The sequence below is a fragment of the Hyaena hyaena genome, unplaced genomic scaffold (assembly GCF_003009895.1).
Source record: "Hyaena hyaena isolate Hyena2069 unplaced genomic scaffold, ASM300989v1 scaffold_158, whole genome shotgun sequence".
In the NCBI taxonomy this organism is placed as follows: domain Eukaryota; kingdom Metazoa; phylum Chordata; class Mammalia; order Carnivora; family Hyaenidae; genus Hyaena; species Hyaena hyaena.
The window spans coordinates 2,081,763-2,101,560 of record NW_024080790.1 but is presented as its reverse complement, the minus strand read 5'-3'; the positions used below and the strand labels follow the sequence as shown (position 1 = coordinate 2,101,560).

The window sequence follows — 19,798 nt, the reverse complement described above, 5'->3', positions numbered from 1 at the left end:
GTGTCTGAAGAACTGTGTTATCACTGGTCAGTTCTGGATGGGGTACAGGCTACACTCACTGCTATCACAGGTTGGGTCAGCGCTGGAGGGAGATCATTAACCAAGGGAACCAAGAAAACACATGCTGATGGAGTTTATCTCTCACCTACACCTAGGACTGTGGAAGCCTTGGTACACAAAATGGATGTTATAAAATATGGTGCAATGTTTACATGTTACTCTCCACCATTCTTATCATGAGCTAAAATTTTCCAGATTACTACAAAACCCCGATTTCTGAGGCTGTTTGCCCTTCCTATCACTATGGTTTTCGAAGTTTATGGTTCTGCTTTTTCCTGGCTCTCATCTCTCAGTATTATACATGTGTCTTCTATTCTAAATGTTCCCTTGACAGTTCAAGATATCAGATATCAGACAACCAAGCTTCTATAATTTGTATGTAAAATAAGAAGTCCTAGTCTCTGAATAAGAAAAAACTTGAGAGAAAATGTGTGCCCTAAGTACACCACCTTTAGTGAACGACTGGTGTGTCCATCTGTGCCTGCTCCTGGGTTATGGAGCCTATTATTACGAGTCTTTTGAGTTGAGTGTTCTAGATTAATGAGTCCAGTTGTGAGAGGCACAGCTGTAGGAAGAAGGGCACAATTTAAAGAGGGTCCAAAAAGTGTGTACTAGTGAAAAGGAGAAGGAGAGGGAGAAAGGCAGGGAGTGGGGGAGAGAAATAGAGAGAAGAAGGAGGTGGTAGACAAAGGGGAGGAGGAAGAAGAGGAGAGGAGAAGAATGAGATGGAGAGGAGGAGTGGGGAAAGAAGGAGCAAAGGAAGGATTGATTAACAGTTTGGGAAGTCGGGCCAAAAAGAAGAGAGAACCTGAAAGGATCTCCTTTCTGCCAACACTGAAGTCATTGCTATTTCCTTAAATGATCCAAAATTGGCAAAATCCGTGGACTAGGCTATCACAAAACAGGAGGAGACAGCAGCCAAACCCAGACCATATCATCCTGGTTGGCAATTTATAGTCACATTGCACCAAATCACAAGCTGTGCCACGGTCCTCACGTGTGTCTTCTGATCAGGCAGGACGTTATTTGGGACTGACAGGACTTAGATCACTTGCACTCCCCAAAAGCCGGCAAGCTCTTCCTTCTGCTTCCTACAGAATGATAAAGTCCCATAAGAGTGTGTAAATGCCTTTCCTTTTGCAAAGCAACCAGCTCTCACCCATTCAGTAGGAAATTCAAAGGTCGGTGATTTAATTTATATCTCCCGAAAACAAGAGTCAGCCTGTGCCACAGGCCATCCATAACTAGCATTCCTTTGCCCTTACTGTGGTTGCTAGAACAGATGTTAGCTTAGTGCCCAAAGCAGTGGGCTTAATGATTTGTTTCTTTTAAAAAAAAATTAAAAAGTATTTGAATAAGTGACAACTAAAATATTCCTGGGTTTCTTTTACACACAACCCAGTCAGGAGAACTGCTTCATTTGCAGGCCAAGGAAATATGAAAGGTAATTTATTTTAAATTTATTAAGTTGCTAAGGGGATTTATTTTACCTTCACTGCGCAAATTCATAGAACTGGAAAAACGTATCTAAAAGCTCAAGGTTTTGAAGTACAAACTCGTACCTAAATGAATATGTAACAAATGCTGCTGATAGAGTCCTGTCAACCTCAGGTGACCTTTACCCGCTAGGCTTAAAATTTGTGAACGCACTGATTCCTAATAGATAAAGATGTTTGATGGTGATCAAAAATGTATATTCCATACTTCCTCACTCTAAATGAAGTGATGTCCATCCCTTCTGTGCCTTTGATCACATTTCACTTTCCTTCTGGAATGCCCTCTCCTTTTCTCCACCTACCCACATTTCACTATGGCTTCAAGGCCTGCCAGGTACTGCCTGGACCTGCCCCAGGTTGCCTCACTGACCTTGGCAAGCCTCCTGAATGCTCTCTGCTCTGAGCTCAAGCACTGTGATTTGCAGCATCATTTCAAGTTTAAGTGCACGTACCCTATACTGCTTCTTGAGCGAGCCCTGTGAACCAGTCCTCACTTAGTAACTGGACAGTAATGACATCTTCCAGGAGTGGAGGCTGACTGTGTTCATCTTTCTGTGTCTCCTGCTGCTGACGATGTGTTAGGAACTCAACAGAAAATGATTAGTTGGTTTCCAGATGCTCTGTAATTCAGTTTCGAGACCTAGTTTTGAGGAATCAATCATCATGGTCACCAATGGTAAGCATCTCTCTCTGTGAGGCATCACCCAAATCATAGGCCTGGCTTCTGCCTGTCCAAGTTTATAATCTAAGACAATAGCTAACAGTATATAGTAGGTATGCTTACTTGCTGTTAGTAGGTAATAATGGTACTAATATGGGAGGAATGACCAAAAGACCAGTTGAGCACATACATTAAATAAAGAGCTACATTAAAGGCAAGAAGACCAGTCCCTGTAATGGAACAAAAACTGAAAACAAGAAATTGGCCTTTCTTCTCCAGTGCCATCATATTTGAACATTACCAAGTAACTTTCTCTCTAATCCTATTTCAACAGCCCACTCACAGGAACTAAGGCAGTTTGAGTACTAATGAGCCACATCTTGTCTGCGTTAATCTCTAAAAACTGGTTTTGATTAACAGGCTCTATGTATTTTAGGAGGAGAAAGGAAAGTGCTGAATGAATCCAAGATAGACTTATTATCATCCTTACCATTGTGAGTGAGATGAAGTGTCTCTACTGGGTCCAGGTGACAGGAAGACCAAGATGATATTGGAAAACCTTGGTATGGAGGGTCCTTCCATGACAAAGGACCTCAGAGCTTGAGTTTGAAGGAATATAGCATGAATCTTCCCCTTAATCTCATACTAGTGATGGCTTTTCTAGTGCTTCTGGTATTATTCATATAAGGCATAAAGCCATAAGATTTGTAGCAAACTAGAATTTGCACATCCAAATGATTGCTGCTCCTTCAAACTATTTACCTTGGAAAGCTGTATACTTTGTCCAACAACACTGTCACAATGCCAACTATGTTCTGCACCCCTGCTCTGAAATTACCGTAACTTCAAAGTCACTAACTTTGAATATCCTCAGTAGGGAAATAGGGAAACATCATCATCTGATATGAAAACAACCTCTAATAGTTGTGGGAACTGGGTCTGGTGAATTGTAGTTTATCAAGCTGGGAGCCTCCTTGGTGAAAAGCAAAGCATGACTAAGAAGGTATAAGATTTTCTTTTCGTGGCCTACAAATTGGTTTCAGAAACAGTTCCAGGGGAGGTGTTTCAGAACAGCTTTGAGCAATGGCTGTATCATTGGAGAGTCTCCAGCATCCAAAGCCACTAGTTTAGAGGGAATTAGAATCATTTGGATGTGGGGGGTTTGCTACACTCACTATAAGAACAGCCTCATTACTTTATAGTCATACTTTAAAAAAAATTTTTTTTAATGTTTTATTTATTTCTGAGAGAGAGAGAGAAATAGTGTGAGCAGGGGAGGGCCAGAGAAAGGGGGAGATACAGCATCTGAAACAGGCTCCAGGCTCTGAGCTAGCTGTCAGCACAGAGCCCAACACAGGGCTCGAACCCATGAACCATGAGATCATGACCTGAGCCGAGGTTGGATGCTTACCCAACTGAGCCATCCAGGCACCCCATAGTCATACTTTTTAAAAAGAGTTCCACTAGGGCTTAGGTAATTTTCACCTAATATTCTGTCTATACTGCCTACTCTGTGGGTTAAGGAATCTGGTGTCTTCAATGTCTATCAATTTTATTGCCATTTCTAGCCCAGATTACCTCTCAGGTAGCAGGAATGAAGCATAATGTTTGGTTATGTTTTACCAACATTAATATTTGATCATCTTTAATGAGGGCTATTAAATTTATCATTGGGAAACCCACTTGGGCTTCCCTTTCCTTGACACTGGTATGGACATCTGAGGGCATGTGGTTTCCCAAATACCTAACCTGGGACCACTCAGTGACACCATCGCTCCAGCCATAGCAAGCAGGAGATTGTTTACAGGAATTAATTTCATTTGCCTAGGCCAGGCCTGGGCACATCACCAGGAACGTGACATTGGGACAGAAGCAGGGGGGAATAGAAAGGGAAATCAGATCTACTGAAGGATGGCCACGTGCCAGGAGCTTTACATTTCTTATCTCATTAAGGATCAAATCAATCCTGGGAAGTAGGAATTATCTCAATTTCATATATGTAGGGAAAGGGAAGTTTAAGAGAAGTTGAGTAACTTATCTAAAGTCTACATATTAATAAGTGGAAGGATTGGGGTTTAAATAATCTTTTACTGGGGCACCTGGGTGGCTGTCACTTGGGCATACAACTCTTGATTTCGGCTCAGATTATGATTCCAGGCTCATGGGATCGAGCTCTGTGTCAAGCTCCATGCTCAGCATGGAATCTTCTTGGGATTCTCTCTCTCTCTCTCTCTCTCTCTCTCCCTCTCCCTCTCCACTGTGCCCCTCTTCCCCACTTATGGTCTCTTGCTCTCTCTCAAAAAAAAAAAAAAAATATATATATATATATATATATAAAATCTTTTCCTGATTCCAAAACCCAAGCTCTTTGCAGTGAAGTTAGTGAGCTGTTTCCAGAGATGGGGCCATGGTCGGGGAGGGGAGCAGCCTAGGGCAACATTGGCTCCACTGCCACTTCTGCCACCCACTAGCTGTAGAAGGTGTTAGCCTGCTAAATTCTAATTTTCCTCCGTCTAATAAATACTTGAGTGACTAGTCCTGTAATGTTTGAAACGCTATAGTATGTCTCAAAATTACAAAGGTGAGTTAAGTCAGACTTGAGTCATCTAGGGGCTTACAGCTCAGTGAGAGAGACAAGGACATAATGATATAATTTCTGTAATATACAGTAGATGCTGAGGTAGACATATAAAATGAGGGCCCAGACTCAGAGTTCCTCGGTAGTATTTACTTGTCTGTGTTCCCCACTCAACTACAAGGTCTGTGATTGCAAAGTCCGTGTCCATCTTTTATGCCAGTGCCTGTAGAGGGCCTCACACAGCAGATGTTTAGTAAGTGGGCAAGGTAGGAATTAAAGGAATATTGCCTGAGCTAAGACTTGAAAGATGAGAAACAGCCACCCAAACAATGCAAGGAAGAAAAGGTGTTTTGGGGAGAAGAGAGAACAGTACAGTAAGGTGTACACAGGTTTACTTTGGTCAAAGCACAAAGTGTAAGGAGGGAAGTGAAGAGGAGAGGAGGTTGGAGAAATAAGTGACGCCAGCCTGTGAAGAGCCTTCAGGTAAGGACTCATAAAATGGATTCTGGGGATTTGATGGATGCCCTGAAATTGTCATCAACATTTGTGAGCTTGTGCATAAACGTGAATGTGTACTTTTCTGAGCAAAGGGTGTGTCACTTTCATCAAATTCTCAAAATGTTACAACCTTGTGCAGACAATGAGGAGCTGTTAGATGACTCTAGTTGCAGCTGGAGAGGATGGAATCTGGGAGAGCAAAATGGTGATAGAGAAGCCAGTGAAGAGAGAGCTGCCACTGTCCAGGAAAGAAATAGCAAGGCTCTAACCCTGATCCATAGTGTTGAGGAGGCATAGACAGGGGCAAATCCAAGAGAGTAGGTTGGTAAGTAGTGCCATTGACCCAGGAAAGGAGAAGTAGCAGGCTTGAAGGGGAGAATGGTGAGCTCAGTTTAACTTTGAGGCTTCAGTAAGACCTGCCAGGTACTTGAACGACCCCGACTGTAACACTGAAGCATGAGGACCGATCTAGACTAGAGAAAAAGATACGAGTCCTCAGTATTGAGATGAGAGTTTAAACTCTGAAAGGAGAAGAGACAACCCGTGGAGCGTGTCACAAAGAAAACCAGCACAGAGGCGCCTGGGTGGCTCAATCAGTTAAGCGTCTGACTTCAGCTCAGGTCATGATCTCACAGTTTGTAGGTTTGAGCTCCACGTTGGGCTCTGTGCTCATAGCTCAGAGTCTGGAGCCTGCTTCAGATTCTGTGTCTCCCTCTCTCTCTCACACTCTGTCTCTGTCTGTCTCTCTCTCTCAACAATAAATAAACATTAAAAAATTAAAAACAAAAAACAAAAGAAAACCAGCACAGATCAAGAGCGCATCCACCGGTTACACAACATTGTAGATGTACTGAATGCCCCTGAATTGTACACTTGGAAATGGTTAAAATGGCAAATTTGATGTGTATATTTTTCACCATCATTTTTCAAAGCGAATTTAAAAAGCAGACACACTTCTACCTTTTTAAAAAAAAAATTTTTTTTTAATGTTTTTTATTTATTTCTGAGAAAGAGAGAGAGAGAGAGACAGCATGAGCAGGGGAGGGGCAGAGAGGGAGGGAGACACAGAATCTGAAACAGGCTCTGAGCAAGCTGTCAGCACAGAGCCTGACACGGGGCTCGAACCCACGAACCGCGAGATCATAACCTGAGCTGAAGTCGGACACTCAACCGACTGAGCCACCCAGGTGCCCCACACTTCTACCTTTCTAAAAACCTTTCTCAAAACAGAATATAATATTAATATAATATAATATAATATAATATAATATAATATAAAAATATACCTTTCTAAAAACAAAAATTAGATCCATGGTGCATGCAAGTATGTAAGGGACTGCATACAAGGAGGAGCCGTGAGGAAGGTGGGTAAGGGATAATCAGATAGGAGGACTGAAGCTCAGGATGGTCCAGTGCTGTCACCGATGCCAGGATAAGAGAACTCCAATAAAAATGCAGAGCAGTTTGGGTGGAGATGTTAGATAATCGCTAAGGTTGCTTCCAGAAATAACAGTTAGAATATATAAGCTATGAGAGAGAGAATCTTGGTCTCTGGGGCTTGCCTCTCCGGAACGTCTCAGCAGCAATAAAATGACTTAAATTTCATCTTACAAAATAAAACTTGCCCGTGCTCCGCCAGTTTTGTCTGGGCAGGAAACAGCTCTGAGCAGCTGCTGAGAATGGTTCTATATTCCACTTCAGAGCCCTGGAATGTGACACCTCCCAAGCGCCAGCCTGTTCCCTGGGAGGGAGGAAAGGAGCCTGGAGCCAAGGGGGCTCAACAGGGCATGTAGGACCCCACCTCCCACAGCCTCCATGGGGTCTCTCATCTGGAGAGGACAAGTTTCTTTATCTCTGCACATTTCCCTCTCACCACGATGGCCTCTTCAGTATTTAGAACAAGCAGGTTGCCGTGAGATCACAAGGTCATAGACCAGAGCTGCCCCTGGAGAAAGGGTCATTTTCCCTTCAGGGCTTTCCAACAGTGCCTCAAACTCACCCTCACTCAGTACCAGAGAAAGAGGGCCAGGGGCCAGGGTGGAGGGAGGAGAGGAAGAGGGGCCACCGGGTAGCCCCTCACGCCATAGCAAGCCCACCTTGCCACGTCCTGGAGTGCCCTGTGGCATCATCACTTACCAACTGAATCCAGGGAAATAGCGTTGCCAGCTTTTAAGAAGCTTGAATGGATCATCAGCTATTTTCTTGTCATATTTTTGGCAGAGTTTGGCTCAGGGCCCTTCAATGTGGCAGAATAAACCTGCTAATTCATTCTTTCGTGTTAAATGTTTCAAAGATAGCCTAGTCTAACCACGTGGAAGGATCTGATATCTTCAGTAATTCAGTGTTAATACTCAGGATCTGGAAAACCTGGCGTAGATCGTAGAGTGACCGCAAACCCACCACCGTCACTGAAGCTCTCGCTTGGTTAATAATCCTTGTGAGCTGTTGTCAGACGTAATCGTTACCATTGCCAGGGCCATCCTGGGAGAAGTTAAAGTAATATTAGAGAGCCACTGTAGTGGGGGCAATAAAGCATGTGAACAAAGAGAATGAGACATGATATATGAACTTCAGTATTGCCTTTATTATTGTAGGCTAAAGACTGGCTGAGTGTGGCAGCAAATTGGCTGGAAACTGAAGCCCAGGATTAAATAGGTTTACCAGCCTCGTCATGGGCAGGGGGCCTGTCCCGGGAAGACTTACAGCCAGCAGCAGAGTTACTGGGCAGCTGAAGTTTGAGCTACAAGGTTGCTTATTTGAACGGGTCTCTCCTAGCGCTCCTAAGGCTCTGGGAGGGACCGTCGTAATTGTGCAATTATACTTTTATGTTCTTTCTCTTAAAGAGTCCCCTGCCCCCGCCAAATTGTATAATTATCAGGCCTCTTGGCAAAACCAGCTTGATATTGCAGAAGAGGAGAAAAGGCCCTGTCTCGATGGCTAGCTCACAAGTTCAGTGGGAGCCAGCCTCCCTGGAAGCTGCTCCTGGGGGCAGCATGTTCTGGGAGTGACAGGCGGAACAGATCGCATCGTGCTTGGTTTACTCTGGCCTTCTTTACCTAATGAGGAAAGCGGAAGAGAAGGCCTGCAAGCGCAGGGAGCCCTCGACATGGGAAGACCAACAGGAGTGGGGAAGAACGCCCCCTCCTTACCTGAGACATCTCACTGGCCACATACTAACCCATGCCAAGGCAGCAGGCAGGATCCCAGTCCAAACCCAACTGTGAGATGGGGAATAGCACGAAGTTTCTTTAAGCTGAGCCCCCCACCCCGGCTCCCACTGATTCCTCTCAGTGTTATCCTCCTCTCTTTACCATGGCAACCCACAAAACAAAATAGGAAGGAGCAGCAATGCTTAATGCTCTGTCGTCTGGAGGGCTGCTTCTCTCTCATCGCAGCACCAACAGGCCCAGACCAGACCCCTCACCCCCATGCCCTACATCAGAAATCCAAAATGACCTACAACCTACCAAGTAAGAGATGCTTTCATTATTCAAGTTTCCACATCTATATCCTTGAAAACAATGCCTCTTTGTCTTATAAGAGATGCCTTCGTTTGGGGAGCTGGCATTGGAAGGAATTAAAGAAAGCTGTGATGCAGGGAATTTGGCCTTTCAAGCCAGGCAGCCTTCAGGGATGGTCCTGACTGGAGGAAAGGGGCAGGGCTGAGCACGGTCCGCCCTGATATTTAAGTAGGCATGAAAAAATAAAAAATAAAATAAGAAGGCATGAAGTTATTCACCAAAGGAAACTGATGATTACCCTCTCCCCACAAACTAGAAGAGGCACCACCGTAGGCTGCCTGCATTCCCACCTGCCTTTCAGCTCTATTCACACCCCAGAACCCCCGACCTGTAATTATTGTTTTAATTAAAGCGCCCTGTTGATGTTTTACAACTTTTCACTTTTTAAATAACACAAGAATTTAACTTAACGTTGAGATTTGGGCTTTTGGAAAAATCGCAATGGTAGGAATCAATCTTTGGCTATTTATCTGCCTCTGTTTTTTTCTCTGACATCTTTTGAAGGTTTCTGGAAAATTATGCACAAGGGCTGCCCTGCAAGGGCAGGTGTCAGAGTCTGCCAGTTTGCTAGGCAGGTCAGCTTCCGCTCTCACTTTGTGTCATAAAGTCAGGTCCTTTCCCCTCCCCAGTGAGGACTCTCAGAGAGCGTGGAGTGTGTGCCGACATCACCCTGGAGGCTGGGACCTGTTGAAATTCTGCATTCTCAGAAGCCACCTTGCTCCTTCTGGCTATCCACAACAGAGCCTGTACAGACACAATTCCAAAACAGGGGCCACTGACCTAAATGGCCCCACTCAGCCCTGTGGTGTGGCCATCTGGGCCTGCTTGGTGGGGGGGGGGGGTCTCTTCAGTCTTGGCCATCTTTTGCCCTGGTGAAGGGGGAGAGCAGAGGCTGAGCCCCCACACCTGTCCTAAGTCAAGCTGAGAGAACAGATGGCCCATGACTCTCCTGGAATTATCCCACAATAAACTCTGGGGAGTAGGCCCGCAGGGCCTGCCAGCAGACAGTGAGCTGGGACACAGGAGGGAGGCCAGTGGCCAGAACCTGAGGGGGTCCAGGCAGTTGGTATCAGAGCAGAAGGACGGAGCCAGGCCCTGGGGCACCAGGCTCCACTGTGTGGGCTCTGAAACATTCCACATGCTTTGCAGCCAATGGGAGAGCCTGCTCCTTAGCACCTGAGGGGTTCTTCATTTGGGGACTTGGTAAAGATGCAAAAGAACTGGTTTAGAAGTGACTAATTTCACGAATGAAGCAAATACCATTTACTAACCAGTGCAGATGTGTATGTATTTGTATACTATATATTGATACCTATTCAACAGGTTATATCGGACCATCCTCACGTATGTTGTCAGTCCCTCAACAAGGTTACCAAATGAAACTGCAAGCCAAGCCTATAAGGGGAAGGCGGGCCCACCCTACCGTGGCCTCCGTCTCTTTCTCACTGCACTCTGAAATGCAGTTTCTCCCACGTGACACCCAGATCTATGCTGGGCCATGTGGGTGAAGCTTCCTTGGAGCAGATGCAACAATTCACAAATGTGGTGTCAAGCTCTCACACAGCCACTTAAGGTTTAGTCTTTAAAGTATGGATATTTCTTGGGGCTGCTGGTTGGGTCAGTCAGTTAAGCGTCTGACTTCAGCTCAGGTCATTATCTCTCGGTCTGTAAGTTCAAGCCCCAGGTCAGGTTCTGTGCTGACAGCTCAGAGCCTAGAGCCTGCTTCTGTGTTTCCCTCTCTCTCTGCCCCTCCCCTGCTTGCGCTTTCTCTCCCCCCACCACCTCTCTCTCTCAAAAATAAACCTTAAAAAAAAAGAATGATACTGCATTCTTAAATAAGTATTTAAAGTACGGATATTTCGGGGCACCTGGGTGGCTTAGTTGGTTAAGCGTCCGACTTTCGCTTAGGTCATGATCTCGCAGTTCGTGGGTTCGAGCCCCGCGTCAGGCTCTGTGCTGACTGCCAGCTCAGAGCCTGGAGCCTGTTTCAGTCTGTGACTCCCTCTCTCTCTGACCCTCCCCTGCTCACGCTGTCTCTCTCTCCCGGAAATAAATAAAACATTAAAAAAATTAAAAAAAAATAAATAAAGTACGGATATTTCTTAAGTGAATTTTTATCAATCTGACATTACATTGTAATAGGTAAGTGGGAGGGGAGTGAGGTTCTAAAATCAGACCATGAAGGTTCTATTCCAGTTTTGCAACATTGAAGTGTGGGCATATAAATATGTCTATAAGCGGTACGTATGTGGAAGGTCTCGGGTAAGGTCTTCACTGAGTTTCCATTTGAGCTGCAAAAAGGGAGTAACGATTGCTACAAGACTGCTTTCACAAGGCTCATTTAATTAAATGAGATAATACCTAATATTATCTTGACATAATGCCAGCAACGTAGGCAGCACACAATAATGGCGGACTATTGTTAGTAAAATCAGTGCTGAACTTGTCCATGAAAACATAAACATTTCCGAAGGGTGACCCTGTAAAATGTCGTCCTGAAAGAATTGGGTGGCACTGCAGCAGCCCTCCACCTGGGCCTTTGACCCCCAATCTCTCCCTCCTTGAGGCCATACTCCAGAATGTCGAAAGTACTTGCTTCCCAAGAAACAAATCTGATAACGGGGCGCCGGAGTCCCCGTTGGCTCAGAATAGAAGCCGTGCTCCTCCGCTCAGCTTACACAGCCCCTTACAGTGACGACCCCACTTCCCTTCCAATCCCACCCGATGCCTTTCTCTGCAGGAATGCCAGCTTCTCCTGCACCTGCAGGCCCAGAGCTCAGCACCACGTCCCCTCTGAAGTGGTACCTCCAAGCACTCAGTTCTTAGCACTTGCTGGGAGCAATAGACTGCTGGTTACACCTATGAAGTGGGAAGCCAAACAGCCCAGATTCAATTCTGGTTTCTTCCTATGACCTAGGGCAAGTTTATTCAATTGTCCTTTCCTTAGTATTTTTATCTATAAGGTGTGAGAAATAATATTTTTAAATCCATTTGGTTGTTAATGAGAATTAAGTGACGTAACATACAGAAGGCATGTTAGTCCATATAGTTAGTTCCTGACATATAGTAAGTGCTCAGTGAGTATTAGCTGTGCTAATAGTAATTATCATCATCATCATCATCATTCCACCAGAGTGTAAATTCTTTTTTTTGTAATATTTATTTATTTATTTTGAGAGAGAGAGAGAAAGACTAGGGGAGGGGCAGAGAGAGGGAGAGAGAGAATCCCAAGCAGGCTCTGCACTATCAGCACAGAGCAGATGAACTGTGAGATTGTGACCTGAGCCAAAACCATGAGTTGGATGCTTAATCAACTGGGCCACCCAGGTGCCCCCAGAATGTAAATTCCTTAAGAATAGAGACTGTCTATATTGTTCACTGCCTGACACATGAAAGGTGCTGAGTGTACAGCTGGTAAGTAACACCCAGCCCTTGGTATGTGGTTCGCTGTTTACAGAACTCCCTCAGCAGTCCGTGAGCGGACCATGAGTCTAATCAGTCCTGCATCTCTGAGGTCTGCTCAATGGGCACAGAACAGATCCTCAATAAACGTTTGCTGAATGAATATGTGAAGGAAACTTCAAGATTACATGTACATGTTATATCCCAGGAAAATATTGGCTCCAGATCTACGTTTATCAAAAATTCATACCCTAAGTTTGATGGTGACCCTGTTGCACTTGGTGTATGTGTATGGTTGCAGGAAGATTTTGAAAAGCAGGCAGTGTGTCTGGGGGCTACTTCTGGGCCTGTCTCCAGAACAGAACAAAGTTCCTCTGGGAGCTCCTGGTCCTGTGCATCCTCATTACCTCCCCTGCCCCTTGCCCCTTCTTGAGCCCCACAGCCATGCTTCTCCTTTGCTACAGCCGGTGAGAGCTGTGGCTGGTAAGGGGCAGACCAAGCCTGGCTGGAGGGAAGCCGGACACAGGTGTGTCTCAATCCAGGAAGTTTTCCCCCAGAATGGAAGCCTTCTCTCTTTCCTTACGGGCCAGGTCGTTCTCCCTCCCTGCTTCACAGGAAACCTTCTCCTTCTTCCAGAAGGAAGTATAAACATTTCCCCACAGTATCTGAGCTTTTCTGCTTTCAGTTCCTCTGTGTAAAGTGAAAACAAAATCAGGAGGGGGGACAGATTGAGTATGATGTGAGTAAATGCAGTCTGTATGTAGTCCTTACTAAATTATAACTCAATACCAAAAGACTGCTGTTTTATGAGCCTTGCAGTAACCAAAACTATTTATTATTCTAAGTGCAAGCAGATTTATGATCTGAAACGCCCACCGTGTTTGCTGTCTTGAGGAAATGGGGGGGGGGGGCGACATACAGTGCAGCGTTTGACATGATAGCTTTCATGCCAGCTGCCCGGCCGTGTCTCCTGGCCCCTGAGGTAGCTCATCTGTCTTCCCGCCAGTGCGGTGGGGCAGCTGAGGGTTAGTATTTCCATTTATGGGTGTAGAACTTAGAGACTGAGGTTAACAGAGTTGTCCTTGACTAACAGTAAGTTTGGGAAACACACATGATTTCTTTGTGTCCTTGCCGAGAGCATCCCTCTCTGCCACAGTTCATGCGTAAGTGTTGTGGGTCCAACAGCATCCCCTCTACCATGGCCATGTCCATCCTCCAGCCCCTGTGCTCTCTCCCCACCCACTACCCAGCCCTGCACCTGTGAAGATGCACCTCCCTCAGGGGCAATCTGGCATTCCCACGCCTTGGCTGGGAGGGGCCAGGGTGTTTAGTTCCCTGGCTTTTTGGTCAAAGACATTCCAGGGAGTAAGAGCTACCTTTAAACAGCTTCCAGTAGCTTCCGCCAAGCACTCAGACTGGGAGTCAGTCGAGTCCCAATTCTGCCATTAACCTGCTGTACTGCCCTGAACAGGCCACCCAACCTCACTCCTTGTAAATGGGCTGGGAAGTGGGGGGGAAGATTTGAGAATCTGGTCATGCCGTCAGTGGTGTCGCCTGAAGACACAGGCCCTGAACATGATGAGTGTAATTTCAAGAGGGTCACTATCTTCCATCCCCTTCAGCCCCTCTGTGTACCCCATAGGTCCATCAGCCCTGGGTAAGAACCTCTAGGCCAGTGAGCTTGGATGCCAAAGGGGAGCCCCAAGTATAGATTTTTAACGAGCAACTTCAGTAATTTATCTTCTTACTACAAACTGTTTTTTTTTTTTTAAAAAAAAAAAGAAAACAATTGCGGTGCCTGGGTGGTTCAGTCAGTTAAGCATCTGACGGGCTCAGGTCATGATCTCACAGTTCGGTAATTCAAGCTCCATGTCTGGCTCTGTGCTGACAGCTCAGAGCCTGGAGCCTGCTTCAGATTCTGTGTCTCCTTCTCTTTGCCCCTCCCCCCCACTCTCTCTCTGTCTCTCTCTCAAAAATAAACATTTAAAAAAATTATAAGTAAAAAGATTTTTTAAAAAGAAAATTATCATAAACCCACTGCCTGCGAAATCACTATTAATAATATCCCTCAGTCTTTCTGTATATATATAAATCCACATGTGTCAGAAATGTTTTCACATGTCATTTATTATTTGAAAACAGAAAACAATGTCTAAACAGTAATTAATTGCATGGGAGTTCTAAGATGTATTGTTAGCCATTCTCTAATTGAAAACAACATTTAGGTTGTTTTCCATAGTGATCATCATTCTCAGTTGCCGTCATCTGTGCAAACATACCTGATTATTTAACGTGGGATTTCCAGCTTTACTCAGAAAGGGTACCATGACAATTAATACCTACAGCAATTTGCTCTTCAACCTGCCCAGCCCCACCCGACCCTCAAAAGATTGTGCCCATTTCCACTCCCAGCAGCTGGGAGTAAGTGTGGGTGGAGGGGGCTTTAATCTGCTTCCTTGAACCAGCAGCCCTAGAATACTGACACTGAGTGGGATCTCTGCTAAAAGTCACCAACCATCTCAGGTCACGGCAACCGTGTCTATTTGCAGGACCGGCCTAGGCACGTTTTGAAGTGGGTAAAATTTGCCTTTGGTGCCTTCCGCGCTCCCTGGCCCGAACTTGACAGCCACTTGATCTGACAGCAGGGTTGACTCAGCCACCACTCCCCTTGCCTCCCGGGTTCTGTATCAGCTGCTCCACTCCCCACGCCTGGAATCCATCCGCCCTTTTTCTTGTACTATCAGCTGGCTCTGGACTTGGCCTCGTGGATCGGTTCCGGGCATCTCTGTGAACCGGCTGGGGGGAGCAGGCTGAATCCTGAGCAGAACTGCCCATAGTGCAGGGCGGGTGGTGGCGGCAGCAGCAGACCCCGGGAGTAAGACGGTGTCACCAGCCAGAGGGCGGTTTGGCCAGAGGCAAGGGCAGTCGTCACCTCAAAGCCTAGTTACCTGGGCAACCGCCTGCCCAGGCTCTTGCAGGGTTGGTCTTTCAGAATGCTGTTCAAAGAGGGGGCGCCTGGGTGGCTCAGTCAGTTGAGCCTTGGAGCCTCTGGCTTGATTTTGGCTCAGGTCATGATCTCACCGTTTGTGGGATGGAGCCCCGAGTCGGGCTCTGTGCTGACAGTGTGCAGATGCTTGGGATCCTCTCTCTGTCCCTCCCCCTCTCGCTCTCTCTGTCTCTCTCAAAATAAATAAACTTTATATTATATATAATGTCGTCGAAAGAGAGGAGCAGGGCCTTCTGAGAAGACAAATCCATTTCTCGTGAGAATCGGCTGTGTGGAGCATGTTGTCCAGAATGCTTGGCAGAGTTTCAACCATTTTTTTTTCAAACTGTGCTTTTCTCTGGGCCTTAAGTCTGCATATTGGTGACGGGAGTGTGGGGAAGGAGAGGCGGCACACATGGCCGACGCTGCTGACCATCCTCTTTCTTGGCCCCTCAGTCTGATGGCTCCATCCTGGCGATTGCTCTGCTGATCCTGTTCCTGCTCCTGGCCCTGGCTCTCCTCTGGTGGTTCTGGCCCCTCTGCTGCACTGTGGTAAGTGCCCCAAGCTCCTCTTCCTCACCTCAGGCCTCATGCAGACGGTGACGCAAGGTTAACAGGACCATCAGTAGGAGACGGTGATAAAAATCTATGTAAAGATTAAGGACGCATTTTGCATTGTTTATATAATTTGTACAAAGTTGGCAGAAACTAACGTTGCTCGATGGAACCGCAAGTCATTGGGAACCGGTGTGGGCAGGGGGTGAGACTGCCAGCGGGCACAGCCTTCAGGTAGTGCCGCCCAGGTGGCCGCTCTGGTTCCGGCACTCAGGAAGGACCCACAGAATACTGTAGATGACGAGTGTTATTTGGCATGTATCACACACACACATACACACACACACACACACACACATGCATGTTGAATTGCACCAGCTGATACACTTTCAAGACCACCCTGGCCTTCGCAACCAGTTTGCCCATCTGAGACAGAGTGCCTTTGACCTCTTTATTTTTCATAAGAATGAGTGTCACCCACATTTATTTCATTACTCTTAGCTAACATTTACAGGACACATCTACCCTGTGCCCAGCACTTGTCTGGCCACTTCGGCTACAAGATCAGTAAAAGTCTGCCTCCTCCCCATCACGCTCTTCAGGAGCCACCATGTGGCTCTGGCCGGTGTCTCCCCAAATAGCTTCAGGCCTGGAATAACCCACCATCACCTGCTGTGCCCAAAGGAGGAAATGTGCCTGCTTATCAATGTTTGTTCCCTGGCCCCTAGACGAGGTGAAGCCCAAACAAAGTAATAACCAGGTGAAGGAAAACACCATTTGCTTCGGCGCGCCCGCTCCCAGCCCACGCCAGGCCTTTATGCAGACTCAGAGCGCGCGCTGTAAGCCCAGGAGAGTGGAAGTGAGCGCTGCTTGGCTGCCAGGCACCTGCCATCCCCTGTCTGAGTTCTTCCCCGGAGGCTCCGGCAAGGGAGGCGGTGACCCTCTCCAGGCAAGAATTTGCCCTCATTTGCTCTCTGGGCATTCCGTACACAGCACAAGGGAACTCACATCTGTGTGTGGAACAGAGCTCAACAAGGGCCCAAAACTCAGAGCGCTGGGTGGGAAAAGGCCAGGAGAGAGCTTCAAACGACATTTGAAAAAGATGGTGAAGGAAGGAGATGAGAAGGTTGACCAGGATGTGCATCCACGTGGCAGGGACTTCTGGAAAGAAAGAGGCTCTTGCACCAGCAGAGGAAAGAGATGACTGTCAGTAGATCAGAACATGCGTGTGCAGGAGGGACCCGGGGCAGACGCAAGTCTCCAGTCAGCTGGTGCAAGCCGGACCGGACTGACTCACCGCGACTGTGCACATTCTTCCCACAGCAGCCCCAAAAGTGAAACAGTGTTTTCAGTACTAAAGGCTGCACAACCATTTAATTTTGAGGTGGGGGGCGGGGGGCAGGGAACCATGAGTCAGCCGGGGTGCTTTCTATGGTGATTCAAAAACAATTTTCAAGTCTGAAATTCTGAGGGGGGAAAACCTCCCTCAGTGGGGTTCTTAAAGAAGGGGGTGGCCAGGGCTGGAAGTAGTGGTGGCGGCCGGCAGTGAACACTAGACCTTCTACTATAGGCATCACCCTGTTCACCCAGTCCCTTTCATTATTAAAACCATTTAGTCCTGGGTGGGGACACCTAGGAACAACAGAACAGCTAGCAATGCTCCATCGCTTATTAGCTGTGTGATCCCAGGCAAGTTACCTAACCTCTCTGAACCTGTTTCCTCATTGTATAATGAGGAGGATAAGAACAATGACCTCATGAGGAGATGGTGAAGATTAAAGGAGTCATATATATATACTGTTTAGAACATTACCTTTGCACATAGTAAATGCTGTGTATTATTATCAATATTTTAAAAATATTCACTATAATAGGAATATACTACTGTACTCCATGGCACTGCATTTATATTGGTGCAAAATATCCCTTTCTGATGTATAACATTGCATAAGTTTAAGGTGTACAACATAATGATCTGATATTGCAAAATGTTTACTATAATACGTCTGATTAACATCCATCACCTCACAGTGTCACAAATTCTTTTCCCTGTGATGAGAACTGTAAGATTTTCTCCCTTAGCAGCTCTTAGCAGCTGTCAAATATACCATACCGTATTGTTAGCTATGGTCACCATACTGTACATTACACCTCCAGATTTTATTTATCTTATACTGGGATGTTTGTACCTTTTGACCCCCTCACCCAGTTCCCCTGCCACCCACCTCTCCAACCCCACCCCTGGCAACCACAAATCCGATCTGTTTCTATGAGTTTGGGTTTTTTTTAGATTACACATACAAGTGGCATCACACAGTATTTGTCTTTCTCCATTTGACTTACTTCATTTAGCATAATGCCCTCACGTTATATCCAAGCTATTGCAAATGGCAGGAGTTCCTTCCTTTTTGTGGCTGAATAATATTCCATTATATATGTGTACCACAGTTTCTTTACCCATTCATCTATCACTGGACACTTGTTGTTGCCATGTCTTGGCTAATGTAAATATTGCTGCAATGAACATGGAGGCTCAGATACTTCTTCAAGATAATGATTTTATTTCCTTTGGAGATATACCCAGAAGTGGGATTGCTGGATCCTATGGGAGTTCTATTTTTAATTTTTTAAGGAGCCCCCATACTCCAATTTCCATTCTCGACCGCAGTGTACAAGGGTTCCCTTTTCTCCACGTCCTCACCAGTGTTTGTTATCTTTGGTCTTTTTGATGCTATCTGACCATTGTAACTGGTGTGAGGTGATATCTCATTGTGGTTTTAATTTCCAGATAAATGTCTCTGAATTAATGTCTTTCCTTACTGGAAGCAGTGTCACCCAAGGCCAGATTGTTTTGCAATATTCAAAATATTTTTCAATGAATTTTTCTGGTCAAGCCCATGTTGCTTTGGAGAGCAGCCAAAATGTCTTAATGTGATCTGATTTTGTAAGTCCCGAAGGATTTCTTTACAAGGGAAGATCTTGGAGATTAATTTTCCTGTTTATGATATGGATAAAAACTGCCCTCACCCCTATTTCTGAAAGCTGGCCAGGGCTCTGATGCTTGGTGTGCCCCCAAAAACTACGTGTTGAGCAGTGGCTTTCTTGGAGAGTGATGAGATCCGAGGCAACAGGATAAGGTCATGTGTTGTCTAAAGGGAGTATGCAGGAAGGAGGGCAAACATCACCTCCCACCCCATTCCAGAACCCTGGTTCAGAAGATGCAGGAAGTTTCTCTCCCTTGAGGGACAGCGCCCCTAGCCACAGTTCTGGGACTAGCGGAGGGCCTCCTTGTAAATGATGGTCCTGAAAGCTTCCTCCGTCAGTCCCCCTGCCTTGTCCCAAGTGCAGGAAACACCCCGTGACCAGGTACTAAAGGCGCATCGTGACGATGGGAAACAGCCAGGGAGCAGAAGGGTCTGGTGAAATGGGAGGTACAAGAGGTTTGTCTCTGCTGCAAAGTTTTCTCCAGGAGTGATATAGAAACCATTTAACAGCCTGCAAGTCTTTCCATCCCAACTGAGCCAAATATTAACCCTCTAGTGGCTGGATATGGGGCAGCAGTGGGGGGTAGTCCACAAAATCCTGGAGGGTGGCTGGGGGTAGAAGGGCAGGCATTCAGGTTGCTATTTACTGATCATAAAGAGCATTTTAAAATGTAATGAGCAGTATGACCAGACATAGTGGTTACTATCAGGCCTGCCCTCTGCCTCAGCATCCTTGCTTCTTGCCGGCCTTGTCTGGCAGAAGAAATGTGAAGGGTGACCAGCGCTGCCCATTGTACTTTGTCTTTCTTAAAGGACCCCGGTCCCTCTGGGCTCTTGTCTTCCAGCTAGAGGAAACCCGGGGTGACTTCCTGCCCACACCGCACACTATAGTCTATCCGTCATGACTAATGGAGAGAGAGGTAACTGGCCAACTAGATCCTGAATCAAAACTTTTTAGTGTTTTCCAAATCAGCCCTCAGAATCCCCAGGTAAACCTTTGGCTTCTAAGATTTCTACATTTATTCACTGGCCCAAAACCACCCACACTGAAAGGGAA

The 19,798-nt window shown here is 46.2% G+C and overlaps 1 protein-coding gene across 1 annotated transcript in view; it reads left to right on the top strand.

Moving 5' to 3' along the window:
• ANTXR1 (ANTXR cell adhesion molecule 1) overlaps window positions 1–19,798 on the top strand; it is a 215,234-nt gene that overhangs the window by 117,082 nt on the left and 78,354 nt on the right. Inside the window, exon 13 of the mRNA XM_039239602.1 lies at window positions 15,659–15,754. Coding sequence (XP_039095533.1) covers window positions 15,659–15,754 — 96 coding nt within the window. The remainder of the gene's footprint in view (window positions 1–15,658; window positions 15,755–19,798) is intronic.